The 24,074-nt window shown below is 42.8% G+C and overlaps 1 protein-coding gene across 15 annotated transcripts in view; it reads right to left on the reverse strand.

Moving 5' to 3' along the window:
- The window catches only part of FGGY (FGGY carbohydrate kinase domain containing), a 427,695-nt gene that overhangs the window by 132,842 nt on the left and 270,779 nt on the right, over positions 1 to 24,074 (reverse strand). For 14 of the 15 annotated variants that reach the window (XR_004302223.1, XM_032427727.1, XM_032427768.1 and 11 more), the window contains 2 exons: positions 19,290 to 19,351; positions 7,653 to 7,800 (listed from right to left, as the gene is read on the reverse strand). The exons of the other annotated variant lie outside the window; for it this stretch is intronic. Coding sequence is in view for 13 of the 14 variants with exons in the window: in XM_032427727.1 (XP_032283618.1) it covers positions 7,653 to 7,800; positions 19,290 to 19,351 (210 nt within the window). In the remaining variant the exon portion in view is untranslated. The remainder of the gene's footprint in view (positions 1 to 7,652; positions 7,801 to 19,289; positions 19,352 to 24,074) is intronic. 15 annotated transcript variants of the gene reach the window in all.

The raw sequence follows: 24,074 nt of genomic DNA on the forward strand, positions 1-24,074 counted from the left end.
GGCTTTGAAGATGGAAGAAGGGGGCAATGAGTCATGAAATGCATACAGGTGGCCTCCAGAAGCTGAGGACCCCCAGCTGACAGTCAGCGGGGAATTGTAACCTCAGTCCTACAACTGCAAGGAGCTCAACTTGGCCAACAATTTGGATGAATTTGGTAGATTATTCCCAAAGTCTCCAGATAAGAGCCCTTGGTTCTGGTCTTATGAAAACTGGAGCAGAGAAACCAGCTGAGCCAGCCAGGGCTTCTGACCTACAGAACTGTGAGATGATAAATTTAAGTCTCTAAGTTTGTGATAATTTATTAAAGCAGCAACAATCAATAATCTCATAATGACCAGACTGACATTCTCCCTCGCAACCTTATTCTATTGGCAAACTGTACACAACACGCTAGTCATTTGCTATTCCCCAGATGGAACAGGCACTTCACATCTTTGTTCCCCTTCTGATGCTCTAAATCTAAGTCATTTTAATGTACTCAGTGCTCCAGTATGCCAAAGCTGTTCTGGTCAACTGTCCCGGCCCCTAGTTGGTGTCATCCAACCTGTCTTGATTTACACAAACTTGAATCCCATCTTTGGTCCCCTGGCCTTAGAGCTTTCCCATTATTTATCTGTTGGGACCTCCCAGCAGATTTCTACCTGATTCATCCCTCAGTCTTTTACCATGCCATACTACCTTGGGAAGGACACCTGTCTATAATTATATTGCCACTGCCTGCCTCCCTTGGGTTTTACTTGTTTGGTATATTTAGGGAAGATAGAAAGCACTAAGAAAACAGTATCTGAATCTGACATAATTTTAAAAAGTCACTAAAATGAGGGGAAAATATGAAAACACAAAAACCTAGTTTTTTTTTGCTTAAATTTTTTTTCCCCCCAAAGGATGTCAATGACCTCAGTTTGAACTGACTAGGTTCTAATGTTTTTTCTGCTGCTCTGGGCAAATAACTTTGACTCTCTGAGCCTTAGTTTCTTCACACTTTTAAATGGGGCAACAACATTGTCAGGCAGGGTTCCTCTAAGAGTTGGTAATGATGTATGTAAAGCATCTATCATGGGGCCTGATACACTGCACTTCCAGAAAAAAAACAAAACAAAACAAAACAAAATGATCCCTATTACAAACAAAATACCAGCTGCTAAATTAGTTGCTTCAATAAGAAAACACATTATGGGAAACCCAGCTAAATGATACTTAGGATATCAAGCTTTGTTATAGGACTCAATTTGTCATAGGCAAAAATATGTAAAAAATGGTGAGATGAAACAGCATTACATTGTAACGAAATCATCAACAAACTCATGTCAAAGAGTCCATGTCTTTGCAAGCCTGATAAATAGATCAGTCCAAAGCTGCTTGAATTAGCTCATGAGCTTCCAGCTATGTCATCCATCTCCCCATCAGAGGAAGCCACTGGGATACAACCTCTGGCTTCTACTGAGCTCTTGCAAACACTCATCTGAGTTGCTGACTCTATCCACATCTGACTCTGTTTAGTATTGCCCATCTCTAGCTGGGGTTCAGTCCTCTGGGAACGGGCTAAGATCTTGCCATGCTTCTTTCCTGACTCCCTCCTAGTTTTTCATATGCACACTTGCTCTGTGCTTGCTTTGAAGAGCCCTTGGAGCAGCACTCAACCTCTCCAGCAGTTTGAGCAGCATATGGCCTTATGTTAGAAATCACAGCTCTTCAAAGAGCCAGAAAATAACTTTCTCTTCTGGGTAGGGCTGTACTTGCAAAATGAAGCAGAAAAAACACGTTTCAACCACTGGTGAATAGGGTGTTTTCATGGCCTGATACGCCTGAGGTGCCTTGCACCTGCGATTAAATTTGATTAATTTACTTCTTGGATATTTCAGGAAAATAAACACACACACACCCCAAGACAAAGAAGTAGTATTAATTTGAGAATGGAAACCGGTCATATACACAAGGAGGCAAGGACTCTTTCAAAATTCCTACCGCACTAGCTGTTTTGTATATCAAATGTGGGTTTCCTGCTGTGTTGAGGGACTTGAGGGCCAAGGACTTACATACAGAGAAAGACTAATCTCTGTACCTGTGTGAGATGTGGTCTATGATGGACCAGGTGATTGCTGAGCTACACCAGCTGGCTGTTCGCGGCGGATGACCTCCATGGCTGGTGAGTCCAGCTGGTCCTCGGGCTAAGGTGGATGGCTCATCACTGGCCGCTCAGCATTCCAAGGCCACACTTAGAAGCCTGCTAGTCATCTTCTAAAGTGCAAATAAGGGCCACTAAGCAGAAGCTACAGATTCAAAAGTATTTGCTGTTGCTGTCTGTCCATGATGTGACAGTCTCCCCATTTGATTCTGACAATGACCCTGCAAGGAATCCACATGTTGGTCCTGTACCCTAATGTATCAAGCGGAAAGGAGAAATATTTGCATAGGCGGCTACTTGGTCCAGGCACACTAGTAAGTTGCCCACCCCCTAACTTCCACCTCTTTCTTGCCCAGTGTCACGGGTCAGTACTGCATCACCAAAGGAAAAATGAAGCAGCGAGGCACATGACAGGGAGCCAACTGTTACCAGAACAGAAGAAAATGATGCTCTCATGCATAATGGCAGGAGTCCTGGGTCATACCCTGTTCCTACTTCCGAGGGAAGGCACCTGAAGCAGAAGGGTTTAGAGCCAGGTCAAACCAGGAGTGGTGATTGCTCCTGGAATCTGAGTCAGGGAGGGTGTGAAGGAAATGAGAACCATGACTGAGGAGAGAGAGGTCAGAGCTTAAATCCAAGGCCCAGGGTAGGGACGAACATGGGAGAAGGAGTGAGAAGGCTGGTTTTCGCAGCAGGAAACCGAGGACTAGGCTGAGAAGTGTGGTTTGGTATTAAATCATGCACAGGATGGTTGGTAGGACTCCTTTCTTAGAGTCCTCAGCACATCGAGCAAGATCCAGAGGTGTGAGTTAAGGCAGCCTTGTGGGGATGTGCATGCTGGAAGTCAGGATTCATGTTTTTATTTAAGCTCCCCATTTCTTGTCATGGTGACCTTGGGTAGGTCACCGTTTATTCCTCCCTTGGCAAGTGAAGACTGAAATAATCACTTAGCCATAGGGCCTTATTCGATGCCCGTCTTTGACCTAAACACTGTTGAAAATTTAAAAGCAAACATGCCATAGGTAGCCTCTACCCTCAAAATGTTTTCCTAATAAATGTAAAACACAGGCTATGTCATATGGCAGCTCTGATCTTATTTTCTTCCGTAAAAATTATTTTTCATTGTCTTCAATGCACGTTTTAATTCTGCTCCTGTGTTTTTAATTGTCTTTATCATTTCCTTTTTCTTCTCATTCCACTGCTTTTCCATCTGAGCTCATTTTTTCCCACTAAGTTTCTGCCCTATTTCATAGAGATGTGCCCTTAAAAAAAATCCTACTGAATATGCCAAAGAGGTTTTAATATTTCCTTTTGCTTTGAATAGTATATAATTCTTTGAGGCCTTTCCCTAAGTGTTCCAATGGTACTCCTTTTGCTTTGCATGCAACATGTTTTTCCTAATAGACTCACTTTCTTTTTTTTTTTTAAAGATTTTATTTGTTTATTTAATTGACAGAGAGAGAGAGAGACAGCAAGAGAGGGAACAAGCAGGAGTGGGAGAGGGAGAAGCAGGCTTCCCGCGGAGCAGGGAGCCCGATGTGGGGCTCCATCCCAGGACCCTGAGATCATGACCTGAGCTGAAGGCAGACGCTTAATGACTGAGCCACCCAGGCGCCCCTAGACTCACTTTCTTATTTTTTTATTCATTTTAACTAGAGAGCTATACATATTCAGTGTTTCGCAGCAGACCGTACACATGATTTACTCTCAGCCCCACTCACTGCAACATGGATTTGCCTCTTCAGATCTATAGCTAGTTGCCAGTTCCCAGAGTCCAGCAGTTTTTGTTTTGAGTAGCTTTGGCGGCCTTACCACGGTCCAGCTTTCTAACCCTAGAACAGACAGCAGACATGCAAACCTACACCCTTCCTCCAAACTCCTATCTATGTCCCAGTAACAAAGTGTTACTCAGGATCCTTAGAATGCAGGGCATCACCCATCATTCCAAATCGGACTTCGTGCCCAGTTGGCTTCCTGGTTGGCAGTTTTCTGATGGATTGAACTAAAAGGGACGATAAGGTCTGGGTTGTGGGAGAGTTCTGGAAAGTTAAACTCACTGGCTGCTTCCAGAAAACCAAAACACCCTAAAACCATTGGCAGCAGAGAAGGGGGAGGAATGCCCTGTTCTGAGGCTTAAAGGGAACTTGTACCATTCAGCTAAGGAGCAGAAGATGGAGAGGTCCGAGCTCCTGCAAGGCTGGAGGTTCACTTTGTTCATATGTCATAGATTTAACCAACAAGTTCCAGTTAGTCTTTTAGATTCTGGAAAATCTTCCCAGATTCTGAGACTGTCAATTCTAGTGTCGCTAGTTGAATGACATGTGATGTGAATTTTCAAAGTCAGCATGAGTTTATGCTTTTTTTTTTTTTTTTTTTGCATCTTCACATTTTCAAATGAAGTAGAGGATGGCTGCATTAATATTGATATTAAATACTTATATGGATAGTAAGAGTAGCAACTAATCCATCTCATATTAGCAAATTGTTCATATGTATGTTTTTAAAGCAATACATGATTTCTTTCTTATCTCCATGCTGACTATCAATTAAGTACATATTAACTACGTAGTATATAATCAGAGAAATGTTTCAGGAACCAAAAGAAGAAATCATATATGTTTCTTTCCCTACTAGGAATATCCTGACAATTCTACTTGCTATGTACATTTTATCCCTCTCCTCCCTTGAATCAGGCTCCAGGAACATCGGCTTTGTTGTACCTTACTGTGTCTACATAGCCATGCTTTGTTCTGGGGTCTAGGTACCAAATAAGTATTTACTGAATGGGGGCTGGAGACAGTAGTCATTACAGGTTCTGACAAAGGAGAACAGGACAATAGAGATTTCAGGGTGATTAGTTTGATGTTGTCTGAAACTAACTGAGGGAGGGGAGCCTGAGTGGCTCAGTCGCTAAGCGTCTGCCTCCGGCTCAGGTCATGATCCCAGGGTCCTGGGATTGAGCCCCACATCGGGCTCCCTGCTCCGCGGGAAGCCTGCTTCTCCCTCTCCCATTCCCCCTCCTTGTGTTCCCTCTCTCGCTGTGTTTCTCTGTCAAATAACTAAATAAAATCTTTAAAAAAAAAAAGTAAAACTAACTGAGGAAGAGAAATATTGGGAGAAATTTTTAGCCCAGAATTTCCTTCCTTATCGAGGTCACCTTCTCCTTCCAGTGTGGTGATGTAAGCTCACAGAGTGGCAGCTATTCCAATGTAAACCCAATCCAAGCAGTTACAAAGGGAAGTCAATGCTCAGAAATACCATGCGATATATGAGGTTTGCTTATAAAACAATACAACTTTTTGGGGGGGCACCTGGGTGGCTTAGTTGGTTAGGTGTCTGCCTTTGGCTCAGGTAATGATTCCACGGTCCTGGGATCAAGACCTGCATCAGACTCCTTGCTCGGTGGAGAGCCTGCTTCTCCCTCTGCCTCTCCATCTGCCTGCCGCTCCCCCCTGCTTGTGCTCTCTCTTTAAATAAATAAATAATCTTAAAAAAATAAAAATAAAAAATATAAAACAATAAAATTTTTTTATTTTTTTTAAAGATTTTATTTATTTATTTGACAGACAGAGACACAGCGAGAGAGGGAACACAAGCAGGGGGAGTGGGAGAGGGAGAAGCAGGCTTCCCACCGAGCAGGGAGCCTGATGCGGGGCTCGATCCCAGGACCCTGAGATCACGACCTGAGCCAAAGGCAGACGCTTAACGGCTGAGCCACCCAGGCGCCCCAACAATAAAATTTTTTTAAAAAAGTAAACATACTAGGATTTCCTGATACAACTGGGAGACATCCCCATACAAGTAGTCTTCTTTGGTGAGTATGTACTTAGCTGTACTCATTATAATGAGGCAGGCATTCTTCAAAACCTTCCACTGACTCCTTGGGGATTACATTCTGGATTTGGGTTACCTTTATAAGAATATCCTTATGATGGTAACTCTTAAGTCTTCGGATGTCAGGCTTGGTTTTAAGAAACAGACAAAAACCACTGGAAGCCATGGGTCCTGCCACACTGGGAATGACAGAAGTTGGCAAGAGAGGGCCTCAGGGAAGGACTCCAGGTCCAAGTCCATGGACTCCAGACCCACGATCATTTCACTACATAGCCATGCTTTGTTCTGGGGTCATTTTATGAACTGGCCATGCTTCTTAACATCTTTAACGTTTTAAAGGTCCATTATATTTGGTTTCAGATATTTGTTTTCAATTAAGACACTCACTTTTGTATCCATACACAATGTGCTCTTCCCCAACCTCTGTTTGTACCCAGAGAGTCAGTTATCTGCAAGTACAGCGTTCTGGCCGCAGCCTGTGGCCACGTGGCCCTCTCCCGACATTCCTCTTCTGCTTCCACAGGCCAAGTAAGGAGGCCAAGCTCATTATCTGTTGTGTGGGCACGCTTCATGGGCTCCAGACAGACATAACTTATGCTATGTCCAATTTTCTTTTCTTTCCCCGTGATTCCTTTTTATTAGCAGAAGTTGATTATGTCAACTAGGTAATGAAAATAAAGATCAGGTCTTCCTGTTGGCATCATAAAAACACTGAAAACAATCTCAATAAAATGAATCACAAAACCATAGAAGTTCGAGTCTTGAAGCTCTTTAAGCTAGCAGCCTGCACCACCGTCACGCCGTGTAAACCCTGCGCTGCTCACGGCCTCCACTCTGAACTCCCTGCCTCCGTTCACCGCACACTCTGCTTCTCAACTTTTTGACATCTTCCTGGATTCTGAATTCCTGGCTTATTTTCTTATTTGCGGTCCCTTCTGGCCTCTGAAGCTTAGTTCTATTTCTCCAGCTTGAACATGCTTCCTCAAACCTCAAATACGATTCTCAATGGCTATCCTACTTTTGGCCACCTAATCTCGCCTGGCCACCAGGGTGCCCTATCTTAGCTTAGGGGGGCTACAAACGCTGCCCTAAGTTCATCCTGGCCCCTCCAGGAGGGCCCAGAATCTTCTGCACCACCCGTGACCCCAAAGGTCACCAGCAGCTCCATTTATCCAAGTTATGAATTTTATTTTACTTTTAGCCAAGTTGAATCTGAAATCCTAATAATGTTAACATGCACTCTGAACAGCTCTGACTCAGAGCCTGAACAGACATGTGGTTGTGGCAATCAAGACCATGGGTGGTAATATTTACCACTTATTTACCGGGTGGCCTATGGGGGGCGGGGGGGGGAAACATGACTCTGCAGAGTGATGTAAATAAAAAAATCACACAGGCAGGGGCTCACGACTTCCAGCCACTCCACAGGACAAAGAGGCAGCAGTAGCTAAATATAAGAAATAATGCTTTTAACGCTTTCAAGGTTGGCTCAGAAACAATGAGAACTTTCAGCAGCTCATCCTGGGGAGCTGCAAGAGCCTTCGAAACAGTGATGCATCTGCAAAAAGCCTGTGCGCCCTTGGCCTGTCCTGTTTATTTTTCCTCTTTTCCTTTCTCCTCACTTTGCTTCTTCCAAACTTTGTAGCCCTTTGGCCTGCCTTCACCTTAGTGCAAGGACTGGCTGTTACTTACCATGCCCTTCAGTGTCAGATCTGCTAAGGGAGACCGGTTGCCATGGAAATCTGGCCAAACATGTAAATCAACAGTGAGAAAACCCACAGGCTGAGCCTTCTTAATCAGATCCAGGTGACTGTTCAAATATGCATATACACTCTGGCATCTGGAAGAGAAGTTGATTTTGTTTTTAAAAGGGGGGGTAGGATTGGGAAGCAAACTGTTCTGCAGAAAGAAACGATTTGTACTTCCATATCAGATCCAGAAAGAAAGCGGGGTCCCAAACCTTCAGCAGAGAAACTACCCAAGCCCACAGGAACCAGCATACTGCTCTCTCTGATCATACTGGGCCATCACCAAGAACAGGTAGCATGTCCTGGTGCAAAGTGGAAAGGCTTGGAATCAGAGCACCAGGTCCGGGAGGGGCTTTACCCCCAGTAGGTGTGTAATCATGAGAAAGTTATTCAAACGTTCTGAACCACTTTCTTAGCATCTGTAAAAACAGATATTATAATTCCTGTCCAACTTACCTCATAGGGTTATTGTGAAGATCAAAGGAGACTCTGTATGTGAAGATAGTGTATTTTGCAAACTGTACAATACTGTACATATGTGAAGGATTTTTTAAAATCAGTATTCCTAACTGTAACAATAATGATGAGGTGACAAATATAAAGGCAAGTTCCGGGACTCAGGATGGGAGTTGGCTAAAGAAAGTGACAGGACAGAGAAGTGCAATTAGATCAGGAATTAGGAGACTTGATTTCCAACCCAAATGCACCAAATGGCATGGCGTTTATTCTTTCTCCTTTCTAAGGCTCAGGTTCCTTGGGTGCAGAATGAGGGAGTCACACCACCTCTCAGTCTTCACATGTTTGCGTGAGAGGGAGACAGAGATGAGCGGACTGGGAGCCAAGGTAGTCCTGGGCTCAAATCTGGGTTCCACCCATCCTAGCTGGGTGACACGGGCCAGTGAGTCACCCTCTCTGAACTTCAGTTATCCCATACATAAAATGGGCATCATAATACCTATCTTAGTGAGCTAAATCTTACTGCATGGCACCAAGATTGAAGTGGGTCACCCTTCCCCTCTTTAAACGTGCTTCCTTCTCCAAGTCTCGAACCAATGATTCTAGAGGAAAGTGGGTTTATCAGAGGGTGGCATCCAAGCCGCTTCTCACTGGTGACCGTGGAAAGATAGCTTTAAAGGTTAAAAGCATGGCTTGAATAATGGCTGGAGAAAAAGTATAGGAAATCAATGTCCAAGGGAGGTTAGTATCTGAGATACCCAACATGATATTATTTGCATTTTAAAAATGCTTTAGGAGTGCAGCTCAGAGACTTCTAGTTTGTTTTGTGACACTGTGAATGTTCCCATGGAGCCCAAGAAGTTCCCAAAAGTCTCCTAAATTAAGCTTAAAGGAAGAAACAAACAAGTAGAATGGTGGTTTTCAAATTCTTTTCTTAAATAAAAATTTCACGTGGAACTCCGAGAGAAAAGATAGCAAAACAAAGCAGGTCTCTGTAAGCTCAGGAGTGAGTGCAAGTGTGTGTGTGAGCATGCCTGCCTGTGTGTGCAAGGTATGCTGGGTGGAGGCAATCTCTTTGCTTCTCGCTGTGACACCTCATTTCCACCTGTAAACATCTTCTGCCTTGGATCCTCCTAGGAGGATAATGACACTGTTGGAAAAAGGCTTACGCACCACAGCATCATCAGCTCCACCACCTGCCTGACAGCACACAGGCCTTCAACCCCAGGCTCAGGAGCCCAGTACCGGTAACACCCCTTTCCAGAAGGACGCTCAAAGAAGTGAAGACAGGAGAGCAAGGCCGAATTTAAATAAACCCTCCTCTGCGTGATTCTGATGCCATGTGCTTTCTGTAGCCCAGGTCAGAGATAACTCATTGAAGCCCACATTCAAACTCTGTTTTCGCATGATTCCAGGACAGTGTGAGGAAAGGGTCCCGGAGGCCTCCATGGAAGGCAGGGCCAGAGCCTTGCACCTGGGGAGAATCTGATCACATTCTGCTTGTCTATTGCCCAGCTCCCTCTGCTCATGGTCCAACAGGAACCACAGTGACAACAAAAGCCATGAGAACGTCCTCCCGAGCCAGGAATCAAGAGTCTGCACCGATTCTAGCAATACCCCACTTCAGAATACCATCACTGCACTTAAAGGGATTTTTTTTTTTTTTTAAAGCACATGTCTATAAATCTTTTCATTTGCCTCTCAAGGAATCTCAGGGCAGGGCATTTGGTTTCAGACATCTGGGTCAATAAGAATCTATAGGCCTAATTACTATTGATTCGTCATTGTCTCATTTACCGTGGGTCTTTGCAAACACTGAGATTCGTTTAGCCTCTTACATATATGGTCACTCATGCACTAATGAGATCCCTGGGGGATGGGGCATACGCTTACCCCTTTGACTCCTAACCTCCTCACAGCTGTATGTTTATTCTTTGAATGCAGCCATTCTCCTGCATGTTTTTTCAATTATACCTTACCATGCACGCTATCTGAGTATATCATTCAAAATGAAATGCACTTGGAAAACATTATAATAACAAATGCACATCATTATTCACATAATTTTAACCTTACATGATGCCTTTTTTGATTCTGACTTTGTTTCATTTTGTATTTTTTACCAATTCCTTCTCAAATGGCGGTCTGCCCTCTTCCAGCTCGGGGATCACATGTTAGCTGTTTCAAGTGGGTGGTTCTCCCTCCCTCTCACAAACTCTGGGCTCATATATCTTCTCTCAGAGGGAGGAATTCCTGCTGCCCTGGTCCCTGCTGCATATGATGAAAAAAATACAGTTTCAACAACCACACAGTGACTTCACCATGTTGCAGCTGGGTGGTCAGGTACACTAAACCTCCCCAAGTCTAGTTTACTTTTCTGTACTTAGGGCTAATTTTCTCACCTTATAGGCTGCTATGAAGATTAAATATCGAGCCTGAGCACGATAAAATGATAGGTAATCAATAAAGAGCTCTTCCTCCCTTCCCATCGTAGGAAATTCATTTCTAACTTTAAAAAATCCAAGAGTCAGGGATGATTTTTTTCAGACTTTATTGCTCACAATCTTAAACGAAGACAGAACCCCTAGAATCTCTACTCTCTCCTGCCTCTCTATAAGTCATTTACTTCTTGGGATTCTTGGGCTGTCCAGAAATGTAGTGACCATATTTTGAAACCAAAACTCAGAACACATAGTCTAACCAGAAGACATCTGTGCCCTTTCCAGGAGTTGAGACAGTCTGTCTCTAGTTCCTTCACTTCTTGACCCTCCACAATATGGAGTCTACTGAAACTGGTCCCACAGTGAGGAACAATACCCTTTGCCGCCAACTCCAATGGACCATCTTCTGCCTTTATTTTCCTTGAATTCTCTCTCACATTCTGCACCACTTGACCACTTCTTACTCATTTGTTCTCTTTCCCTTGATTCCAGACACTATACTCTTTTAGTTTTCCTGCCTCCTCCCCAGCTGGCTGTCTTCCATTACTTGTCCCTTAAATATATATTTTTAAAGATTTTATTTGAGAGAGCAAGGGAGCGAGAGAAAGAGAACACAAGTGAGGTGAGGGGCAGAGGGAGAAGCAGACTCCCCACTGAGCAGGGAGCCTGATGTGGGACTCATCCTGGAAATCCGGGATCATGACCTGAGCTGAAGATAGACGCTTAACCAACTGAGCCACCCAGGAGCCTCTGTCCCTTAAATATTTTAAGTCTCCCAGAGATCTGTCCTTGTCCCTCTTGTCACTCTTTCCATACCCTTGTGTGATCCCATCTTCCTCTCGTGGCTTCAGGTACCATCTAGGGCTGAGGACTTTCAAATATACACTCTTATCTCCTGCCTATTTCTCTTATGAGTTCCAGGTCAGATAGCCAACAACCCATCAAATGCTTCCTCTTGGATGTCCACTCTTGAAATGGCGAATTTATCTCCTAAAGTCAGCATAGTCCTCAGTTTTCTTGAGGGGACCCCAATGCGCTGAGCACTTTCTTATCCTTGCATGCCAAATAGAAGCCAAAAAAAGGCATTAGAATTTCTATCTTATTTCTGTTTAGTAAACATTTCTCATCCAAGAGCCATCAAGGATCCAGTGGTTATCCTGGCACACCCTAGGGGAGGAAAGGTGTTAATATTATCACCCTCGTTCTATGACTGTCCTAGCTCAGGAAAGCCTAAATAAATACTTGCTGATAGACTGATGGCCCCAGTTGTCAGACTGAGGGACCGAGACTGAAGAAACCATAAAGGCCAAGGAAGCAATCTGAGAATGCCAGAGCAGAATGGAAAGTGAGAATCATCTTTGGAAGTGGAGTCTGAGTTCCCTATAATCCTCATTTCTTCATCTAGAATTAAATGAGATAATATGCATACAACTATCAGCAAGTGCAGTGCCAGGAACACTGCAAGTTCTCAATAAATGTTCTTGTCTTTTCTTTTTCCTTCCCTTGCCACAAGGGAACATATACAGCCTTTAATGGGGACTTTTAATTTTAAATATAACTGGGATTTGGCATATGGGGGCCAGTGCATTTGAAGAAATTGATCCTCAGTGGGATTAAGGGAATCGCAAAGGCAAAACAAAACAAAACAAAAAAGGCCTGAGGAATAAATCAGATCAAGAAACACTGATTGTCCTTACAGAAATGATAGAAAAATCCAGGGCAAGTGGGATAAAAGAAAGGTTGGGAGAGAAAATGTGAATTAGGAAAAGTTCATTCTGATAATCCTAAATTAGGACCTGAAGCCAGCAGCATTACAACGAGAAATGATCACTGCTTGCAGTGACTTCTGCAAAAGTAACTCGGAACAGGCTGGGCTTCTCTGATTATAGTCCTCTCCTTCCAGTAGACTGTGAGCTCGCTGAGATCAGGGGCCCTGTCTTCTACTCTGTCTCCCCCCCATTAATGGTCCAGTTTACTCTCCACAGAGCAGCCAAAGTAATCCTTTTAAGGTAAATCTGATGGTGCCTTTCCCTTGCTCAGAAACTAAAACCCTGAATAAATTCTGGTGGCTTTACTGTTATCTACACTGACCTCCATAGTTTGACCTTGGCTAACTTTCAAGTCCTCACCTGTTCGCAGCTCGCCCCCACTCTAGTCTGGCCGCAGGGGCCTTTAGAGCATCCTGCAGCCTGCCAAGCTGGCTGCTGCCTCAAGGCCTGGGGACTTGCTGTTTCTTAGGCTTTCCGGTGTGGCATGGGGCTCTCTAAAAACAGAACACTCCTGTCTCAGAGCTTAGCATCGCACATCCTATTTCAAACTGCAGAAACAAGTACTGATGAACAGATTTAGTATTTTATACTCTTCATTTGCATATAACCCATATAATCATGGCTTGCTCCCACTCTTTGTATTCACAGTCCTGCTTAAATGTCACCTTAACAAGGATGGCTTCCTCACCTGAAAGAATTCCCATCCATCACCCCAACACCCCTCATCCATCTCTTTACTCATCTCTGTTTTTCTTTAGAAAGCTTACCAATTCCTAGTGGGCGAATGTGTGCTCTTTCTCTCTCTACACACACACACACACACACACACACACACACATTTGTATGTATATATACATGTGTGTATGAAATTTACATGAAAGTAGGGACCTTTTTTTTTTTTTACTTTGTTTACGATCATAAATGCTCATAAGATTCATCACCTTGGTGATGAATCTTCTGCTATCAACCTTGAACACTTGTGGTTTATGCCAACACCTTCCCACCAAACCCTGCTATCGCTAGAACATCATCCTGGGACACTGGGAATTAAGGTTCCCAATAGGAGAATTAAGGTTCCCAATAAGGTTCCCAATACAGTTCCCAATAAGAGAATTAAGACAATAATAGGAAGTTTAGAGGAAAAGGGCCAAAGTTATGATCAATGTCAGGCAATCTCTATCTAAGGAGTGAAATCTCTGGATATTTGGCCTCACATAGAGAGAGACTCTGCCTGCCAGTGACATGCATGAGCACATCTAGTTATTGCTTACTTAATTTATAAGCTCACAAAACATTATTCTTCAGGGATGGGTCTGAAAAGATTCCTACAGTTTTAAATAGGATTTGCCGATGCTAAGCTCTGAGGCAGGGTGACTTGCATTCTTTTTTCAGAGAGCCTCAAGCCACACCAAAAGAGGCATGCAGTTCTGATTCCAAGGGATTTGTTGTCCTTTCCAATCAGCCAAATTCACTTTAATAACAGTTATGCCTATTTCTTCCTAAGACCTAATGCATAATGGGGACTATAGTCTTGGAATATTCTATTCATACATCTGATAAGACAGAGATGCACTTTCTTTTACAAGACAATAGAAAGAAAGTGAAAGGAAAGAGAATCCACATTTATTGAATACCTACTAAATATATGAGCTGGATGTAAAATTTGAGATACAGAAACAAATGAAGCCAAGAGTGTAGATGGGACCATCTTGGAAGAGATGGCAAAGAGAGAAGTGAAGAGGGCCAGGATCCTAGCTGTAATGAACTTTAATGTGATAGTCAAGAAAAAGATCTTGAGGGATATCTGGGTGGCTCAGTTGGTTAAGTGTCCGACTCTTGATCTCAGCTCAGCTCAGGTCTTGATCTCAGGATCATGAGTTCGAGCCCCAATTGGGTTCCACACCCAGTGTGGAGAGAGAGGGACAGAGAGAGGAAGGAAGGAAGGAAGGAAGGAAGGAAGGAAGGAAGGAAGGAAGGAAGGAAGGAAGGAAGGAAGGAAGGAAGGGAAAGAAAGAAAGAAAGAAAGAAAGAAAGAAAGAAAGAAAGAAAGAAAGAAAGAAAGAAAGAAAGAAAGAAAGAAAGAAAGAAAGAAAGAAGAAAGAAAGAAAGAAAGAAAGAAAGAAAGAAAGAAAGAAAGAAAGAAAAGAAAAGAAAAGAAAGAAAGAAAGAAAGAAAGAAAGAAAGAAAAAGGAAGGAAGGAAGAAAGAAATAAAAGAAAGAAGAAAGAAAAGAAAAAAGAAAAGAAAAGAAGAAAGAAAGAAAAAAGAAAGAAAAGAAAGGAAGGAAAGAAATAGAAAGAAAAAAATCTTGAGCTTGAAAAGGAGACTCAGAAGGACAAGCCAGAGATATAGGAGGAAAACCGGGAGGAGGCAACATTCCAGCAAGAAAGCCAAGGAAAGAGAGTGTTACAAAGGAGAGGAAGGTGTGCTCATTGCTGCCACATCCTGCTGAGAGCCCAAGGATGGGGACTGGAAAGACTCATCAACAGAGGCTGCTGAGGACCTTATCATTAACTGTTTCAGGGGCCAGTGAGGACAGAATTCATATTCAAGTGGGCAAGGGATGAGTGCAAAATGAGGAAGTAGTGACCAAGAATGTAGGCCATCCTTTGCAGAAACTCAGCTCTAAAGGGGAGAAATACAGGGAGATAGTTTGAAGGTGGTATGAAGTCAACTAGTATGTGGAAAGAGTTGGGATTTAAATCCAGTTCTGACTCCGCATCTGAGTCCTAATAATCGCTGCTTCTGGACCACCCCTGCTGTTGTTTCTCTGAGTCTACACTGGTAATCGATAAATCTCTCTTTCCTCTTCTCAATAAAAACTACTCACATGAGGCTCATCTATAGAAGAAAGTTCCAGAAATTTTGAGTATTTCAACGCAAAATCTAACTATCCCTTGGGTTTGTGTTGGGCTCTAAGATCTCCAGAGACTGGCACTTCCACAATCTACTTTCCTCCACAGAATACCTGTAAAATGAGTTAAGCAGGGTGGTCTTATTGTGGTCTTATGGGTGAGGGAACTGAGTCAGAGACATTTATGGCAGAACTGGCACAGGAATCCAAGACCTCTAATTCACAGTCCAGGGTTCTTGCTACTTTACCACACTTTGCACAAGAAGGTCTCACCCCTAGAACCACCACCACCAAAATGTTCTCCTCTTTAATCAAACCATTAGTAATAGTGGCAGAAAGAGCAGTGGGGCCTGTTGTAATTGTCACAGTAGAGTTTACAAAGCCTTGCCAAATATATTACCTCATTAAAATCAAAACAAATTCTCAGAGGTACCCGGGGCTGGCTCTCTCAGAGCTCCTACTCCATGTTCTGATGAGGACACAAGTTCATACAATGATGCATGTTGGAGCTGAGATTTGAAACCAGATCTCTGAATTCCGAATCCAGTGTTTGTGTTTATGGTTTATAAATGCTGGATCCCTTCAAGAATCTGATGAAAGTTATGGCCTCTCTTCACAGAAAATTATGCATCAGTATACAATCAACAAAACTCTGCACACAATTAAGGGGTTCATGGATGATCTAGATGTAGGAACCCCTGCTCTACGTAGGTTATGTGGTCTCTAAGCCAAATAAAGTGTTAGTTGTTGAAATTCCACGTGTGATCCCTCTCAGCGGTAATGGTGTTTTAACTAGAGATTCCTGGAAGGGAAAGCTTACGAAGCTTTTCTCAAACTCCTGGTCAGGATCATGTCCTCTCTATACCCCAGTAATAAACAGCTTATATTCTAGTACAGTATGCATCTCATTCTGCTCTGTGCGGGTGCCTCCTCTATTAGGATGGAAATGTCTAACATAAGTAAGTACAGCAACCATAACAATAACTTCTATCATGACTACTCTCATTGAACACTTATAACAGCTTGACACTTAATTGTCACCATGTGCCACCCACTATTCAAATTCATTTAATTTTCTCAACAACTTTATGCAGTGTTTACTATTATTATTTCCCTTTATAGTGAGGGACTAAGGCACAAAGAGGTTAAGTAAATTGCCTAGGGTCACCTAGTTACTAAGGGGTGAAGCTGAGACACCAGCAGTTTGGCCCCAGAGTCTAGGGTATTAACCTCCACCTTAGACTATCTCTCATTTTCCGTATACTGGCTATGTGGGGTTTCTCTGTTAATATTATAAAATACCTTACTTTTCTAAAAAGCCCAGCAATGAAGCATAATTATCATAAAGAGTCTGAAAAATAATGGATTTCATTCTGAAATAATTTTAGATTTACAGAAGTTACAAAGAGTATACAGACTTCCCTTATACTCATCATCTAAATACAATATTATAAATAGCTTATTTGAATGTTGACAGTTTTCCTTGACTTATTTGAATGTTGACAGTTTTCCCTGACTCATGTCCTTCTTTTAGTCCAGGATCTAAACCATGATCACACATTGTTTTTGTCTCCTCCAATCTGGGACAGTTCTTTAGTAATTCCTGAAGTTTCATCATCTTTTGAAGCACACTGGCTAATAATTTTGTAGAATGCGCCTTGGCTGGGGGTTGGCTGATGTGTTCTCATGTTTACACTGAGGTGATCCATTTTTGGCAAGAGCCTTATAGAAATGATGTCGTGTCCTTCTTGGTACATCATGAAAAGAGGTGAGAGAGATCTCATTGCTGGTACTGTTGACTTTGATCATGTGGGGGAGGTGTTGTCTGCCAGATCTCTCCACTGGGAAGTTACTATTTTTCCTTTGATAATAATGGGTATCTTACAGCAAGATACTCAGACTATGCACATATCCCGCTTTGCATCATACTTTCACTAATTTAAGCATCCACTGGTGATTCTCCTTTGCAACAAGTATTACTGTGGTGTTTGCCTAATGATAATATTCTAGTTCCATTATTTGCTCCACATTTATTAATTTCAAGTATATGGTCCTTGCAGTAGATAGGAAGATCTGCCCTTTCTTCCCATTTATTTCTTCATTAATTTACTTCTATCAGAATGGCCTTGGGGAGTCACTTTATTCCATCATTACTTATTCTGTTGATCGAAGTTTTTTTGTCCCCAAAGGCCACAGAAAGATTCTTAAAGCTGGCTCCCATGCACTTTGGCAATTCCTCTTCGAGTAGTTTCTTACTTTCACCTTTTCACAAAATGTTCATGTATGTTCCCTGCCCACGCCCTGGAATCAGCCATGTTCCCAAGAAGTCCTAATTCCTTTTCAGTAGAGGAGAGTATTTAAAAACCAGGATCTGGTGCTAGGTGTGCACACTGCTACGAGGGGTCACTGTTTCCAGACCACCTCAGCAGAGAGCACAGGGAATGTATGTATGTGTACTCACACACAGATATACACACTGTATTTGTTTCTCTCTGTGGCTACAGCTCTATCTGTATACAGCTATCCCTATGCACATACATACAAAATCACAAGTTGATTCTAATACCTCCTACTTCCACCCACTACCATAGGGTTCATTGTAACCTTCCCCTTTCCCTATTTAAGAGAAACCTGGCTCTCATTATCTACAACATATTTATTTATTTGGTTAGCTGTAGTATACACATAAAGGATTTCCAGAAGAGCTAATCCAGACATTTATGAAAAACAAATTTAGGAATTAGAGTATAATACTTAAAAAATTTTTTAAGATTTTATTTATTTATTTGAGAGAGCTAGAGAGAAAGGGAGAGGGAGAGGGGGGAGAAGGGGAGAGAGAGAGAAAGAGCGACAGAGAGAGAGAGAGCACAAGGAAGGGGAGGGGCAGAAGGAGGGGGAGGGGCAGAGGGAGAAGGAGAAGCAGACTCCCCGCTGAGGATGGAGCCCGAAGCAGGGCTCGATCCCAGGACCCCAAGATCATGCCCCGAAGGCAGATGCTTAACTGCCTGAGCCACCCAGGGGCCCCAGAGTATAATACTCATATACAGTTATTTTATCTTCAGCCAGACATTATACTATCAAAATATTCTTTCCCAAAGTTACTAGGTTAGTTTTTTTCTTTCCCAAATCTTTCTTACTGTGGTTATGTTATTCATTATTAATACAATAGGTTTAGATTTTGCTAATTGTATTTCATTTTGCCCACTCCCACCATACATACATCCTGGTATCTGTCTATCTATCTATCTATCTACCTACTTACCTACCTAACTATCTACCTATCTACCTACCTACCTACCTACTTATTATCTAACATACTTACCAACCTACCTACTTACTATCTAACCTACTTACCAACCTACCTTCTATATATTTTCAAGGGGCACATGAAACATCACCATGGTTCTAAGAATTACAGTTATATAAAAAGATCTACTCAGAAAAGTACTATCTCCACCTCTTACCCTGTTCTCACTCCCCTTTTTTTCCATCCCATTCCTACCCACCACCTCTAGGTAACGAGTCTCACCAGTTTCTGGTTTGACCTTCCTCTATTTCTTTTGCACAAATGAGTAAATACACATATAGTTTCTTATTGTCACCTTCTTTCTCCATGAAAGGAAGCATACTGTAAACACGCCTTTACGTTCTTAACACTATATCCTAGAAATCACTTCATATCACTTATTATCCTCTGTTGTACAGATGAAGAGATGGGTGTAAAGAGGTTGGATAACTTGCCCAAGGTCACACCCCTTGTAAGGAGCAAAGCTGGATTTGAGCCCAAGAAGTGTTGACTCCAAAATCCACATTCCTTCCACTACATTGGAGTCTCTCATCCACGGTTCCTGGCATATTCTTTGGGACCTCTAGTTTCTTTGAGTTCTCTGTTTGAAAATTAATACATGTATGTCCTGGATCATCTGGATGACTGTCTTATAACCCAACACTGCCGGGCATTCTCATTGCCCAAAGGAACTGAAAATCACCCAGCTGCCTAAGGTGAATGCCCTCATGGAGGAATGCAGGTGAGGTTGTAGGGGGATGGGGGGCAGCAGGTACCTGGCTGTGGCCTTGGCTTGTAGTTCAGGGAAGGCAGCATGGCCCTGCACCATGTGGTCTATCTGAAAAACAAGAGAGTTGGGTCAGTCTTACAGTTTCTCTGATTTATGTTTAAGCCAGAAAAAGATATATTAAAATGTCGGTTTCTTTCAACTCTGTCCACAGAGGATCTAGGAATGTTAAAGTGCTAACTCCACTACAGTGTCTGAGCTCTTTGAGAAATTTAGCTTTGCTTCACCTAGTGCTGGCCTCTTGATCCACAAAACACAGCAGTCTAAAGTAAAAGGTGCAGGAAATGAAACTCTCAAGGCTAAACTGGTAGCAACAGGTCCAAAACGGAGGCGTGAGGACAGGAGTGAGAAGGAGTAACTCCAGGTATGTGGTGAAGGGCCTGGGTGTTAAAGCACCAAGCTCTGGATCACACCATGTCAGCCTCCAGATCCCAGGCTGTTACCCCAGGGCAATGTCAGACCTTGAATTACTCACCCTGTCTTACTAATGGAGAAGCAGAGTGAAAGAGACGAGGAGGAGGGATTACCAGTTCAAAAACCACCAACAACAAAAAGTTGCCCTAGAGCTGTTCAGAGGACCTCTCCTGATTGACAAGTTATCACAGGAGGAACTGGGGCATCACTCTCCTAGGACAGAAATGTCTAAGCTCTGTGGATAACTATCTTCTTCTCATTTGAAATCCCGTGTCTAGGATTTTATTTCTAAATCTACTTGGTAGCTCTAAACAAAATAATACGTAATAGTATCAGAAAGGGAAATGTTTCCCCATGATGCTCCCCTGCTTGCTAAAATATACCCAACACACCGCTTGTGTTCCTGAACCTAATCTGGTTGTCTTCCCAATGTTCACATGAGTCTCTAGGACTCCAAAGCCATTTTTCATTCAGACTATGAACCAATTGGTTATTTGGGCCTCCTGGAGATAGTCTCTCTAAGCGTGTTTCCTGACAGCCGGGGCTGTGTAAAGGGGAAGAGAATTTTTTTCTGGAGCCACAGAGGTCAGGTCTGGGTTCTGGCTCTGATACTAACATGCTGTGTGACTGTGTAAATCACTTAACTACTTACTCTGAGCCTCAATAGTCTCCTTAGCCCTCCCCCAGGCTCCCTTTAAAACAGGATTGCTGGGCTGTAGAAGGTGTTGGCCATAATGCCAACAACAGCATAAATACTATCACCTAAAATTTCCTGACTCATTTACCATATATCAACACTGAGCTAAGCATTTTACATACATGATCCCATTTATTCCTTACACGATTCCTAAGAAAAGGATACTATTCTCTACTATAGAGATGAGAAAACTGGGACCAAAAGAGAGTAAGCAACTTGTCCAAGGTCGGTCACAGGGGTAAGTGACAGATCTAGGTTTCCAGCTGCGGTCTCTCTGTGCCTACAGGCCTTGGTTCTTCACTACTATGCCATAACGTGTACTAAACTTGCAGGTAAAAGCTGCTGAATGCCATTGGTACAGTTATGCAGAAATGCTCAAAAGGATACCAAAGCCACTGGTCATTTCGAGGAGAAAAAGCCATGCAGGTTTGAAATGTTAACTTCCTACAGATTCAGTTTTAGGTGACTGTGATGAGGCTAGTCTGGACCTTAAAGAGTTTGCATCAGTAGTGGATAATTAAAGGCATTCCTCAATTTGATGCTGATTTCTGTGGGAAGCACTTTCAGAGTTCAGAGCAGGGAGATTTACATGAGCATCCAGCGGGAAGCTGCTCAGAACCTAGCCTGTGCGGTGCGTGCATGAATGTAGTTTTCTGTATTTACTAAATGCCTAATGCATTCACTGTGTCTAGGCTCTGGGAATACAGTGGAAAGTAAGAAATACAAGACGTATAATACATAGTTATATAAAGTAAGAGGTCAATAATTTGGGGCAGGTGAGGCTTCAGTTGAGAGGCTGAGAACAGGTAGCTTGGAGGAGCAGGAAGCTACAGCCAAGGCATGCCGGAGAGGAGGCTGAGATGGAAAGACATATATGGGTGCACACAGTAAGGAGACTGGCCAAGCCCCGTGCCTGGCATATCAGAGCTGCTCAGTAAATATTTCTGGGATGATTGTGGGATGCACAAAGCATAATGGAGGCAAACCACAGGCTCACACAGGACCAGGGACTTCTTGGACGTGATCACACACTTGACATTTGTGTCTATTTGTGTGGGGCACACTTCGGTCACATCTGTTAAATTAGAGAATAAATAGAGTAGTGAAGATAGTGGATGAATGGGGAGGGTGGGGGCAGATAGTGGGTCATGAAAGCCAGGTAAGTGTTTATAGTTTTATTGGATTAGAGGCCATGAAATTATTTTGATCTGGGGAGCAGGATGATGAGAAGTTAAGGAAAATGAGCCCGGTAGGGTATGCAGGACGGAGAGATAGCTAGGCGTAGAGGGCGGAAATGTAGACAGGGCTCAGAGGCTGACTGTGAGAACATGAGGCAAAAATATTTCCTGTTCGTGCTCCATTGTAGCACTTAGCAAGTTTTTTTTTTTTAATAATCATTAGCTTCTATGTCTGTCTTTACCCTACACTCTGAGCTCTTTTAAATCGAGAGCCCCATTAGTTCCCAATCCTCAGTGTCTACATTAGGGCCTGGCACCTTGAATGAATAAATGAGATACATTTGGAAGAAAACAAAACAAATTTAGTGGCTAACTAGAGAATGTAAGAAAATCAGTCAAGAAAGATGTTTGGGGTCTAAGACAAGGCAATGTGGCCGTATGAATCACATCTTGTTCTTTCTGGTACCTCTGATGCTTTGAGTCTGTGGTCTTACTGCCCCTGGAGAGACTGCCTGGCAGGGCTGGCAATTCCTAGAGATAGCAAAGGACTCAACTCATCTGTTAGCATGCCTTTCATGTGCAAGCTAACTGCTCCAGAGCCTACCTACCCCCACCTCCTCTATGGACTACTGCTTCCCTGCTCTAAGCACCCCAGGGCTGGCTATCAGAGAGCTAGGGACAACTCTGGGGCTTCCCATGTGGCCCCGCATGATGGTATGGCGTGCCCCCTCCTCTGGAGAACTGTGAGCAACAAACTATCTTTTCAGTGGCAATCATCCCCTAATCTGTTGGCCTCATCATATGGGAATAATAATAAAATCTACATTTTACAACAGTGGCTTAGTGAAAAGAACACAGGGTTTGGGAACAGATAGACTCAGGTTCAAATTCATGGTCTACACTCATCTTCGGGGGTACCAAGGAAAAGCTACTTGACCTCTCAGAGACCCGTCTCCTACAACTGTAACATGGTGATAATAAAATTCCCATTGCAGGGGTGCCTGGGATACAGGGGGCTCTCTGTTCATAACATCTGTTATTAAAAAGAAGGGCATGCGACCAAAAGAGCAAAAATGGTTGGGAGAACAGAATCTCAACTGGTCAGCTGCGCCTTCTTCTTCCCCCTGACAGCATCTGGTAGTAAAGGCTCACTCTGGTTAGCAAAGACCAAGCCAGTTTTTCAAATAATCGAGCACTCATTTCAAAAGCCTGGAATGCCTGACCCTAGGGTTGATCTCTCTATTTATGTTCTATTCTCACATGCATTTAGCATGGTATAGAACACAGTGTCCTATTAGCGGTTATTTGTTTCCCAGTGAAATAACCAGTTTAACCACAATGACCATATTTGCCAACTGGTTGCCTTAGAAATATATAGACAGAGCTCGTCTAACTTTATGATTACTTTCTTATTTCCTCCATCTTCTCAGATTTCGGCTCTGAGAGCAAGCAGAAAAGTCTACAAATGATATGGATAGGTAAGAAGCCTGAGCTGGATGGAGTCAGATCTTCTTCAGGATGGCTTTCTAAATCAAGAGGGAAAAGCCGTCTTATGATATACACCTAGGGTTGGGTTTTTAGGTCCTTCCTTATAAAGGTGGCATCTGCATTTGCAACACGGGAGAAACAGAAACACAACACAGTGTAACACAGAGATCATAAACGGGTAGTATGAGGGGACATCTGGCCCACAGATGTATTTTATTTGGGTTATATAATGTTTAAAAAAATCAGCCAATATTTTTAAATTGGGAGATTCCACTTAAAATCCAGATTTTGGTTTCTCCCAAAGAACCAGCATATGCAGGACACTGGGCCACCCATATTCCCCCATGGCAAGAGTCAGCTGGAGCCGAGTGCTGACTAATCCCTTCAGACAGGACTGCACCCTTCAGTATGTAGAAGCCACCACTGCTCCCCACCCCTCCAGCCCCAACAACAGACACCAGATTTCACCAATTTCTCATCATGACTGCACGAATGTTTTACTTGTAGGAGAGATCTATTTCTCTACGCCCATCTCTCTACGAAAGGAAGGAACATAAAATCATTCCCTAGAGTGCCATGAGTTGAAAGAAAAACTTCTCTATCAAAGTAAAAAAAAAAAAATTTGTTTGCCTAATCTGTTTATGCTATCTGTCTGACTCCTTTAGGCATTTGAGTTTCTGACTCTTGAAATGACAGAGAGAACACAGACAGGCAGTCCTGAGACCTGAGTCAGTTCTGGCTCAGGGAATGACCTTAAACAAGACCATTTCTTTCTTTCTTTTTTTTTTTTGTTAGATTTATTCTTTATTTTTCCTAAGAGATTTAGTTCTCTCTCTACAACATTTAATAAATTAACATGACAAATAGCCAAGTGTTTGGAAAATTAGACAGAGGACTGCAATTGCCTGAGATCTCAAAACTGTGCGCAGAGTCCATAGGCAAGAAAAACACACGACAAAGCCAAATTCAGAATCCCAGAATTTTAGGTTCTATGATC

This window comes from Phoca vitulina, unplaced genomic scaffold (assembly GCF_004348235.1).
Source record: "Phoca vitulina isolate PV1807 unplaced genomic scaffold, GSC_HSeal_1.0 scaffold2, whole genome shotgun sequence".
Classification (NCBI taxonomy): Eukaryota; Metazoa; Chordata; class Mammalia; order Carnivora; family Phocidae; genus Phoca; species Phoca vitulina.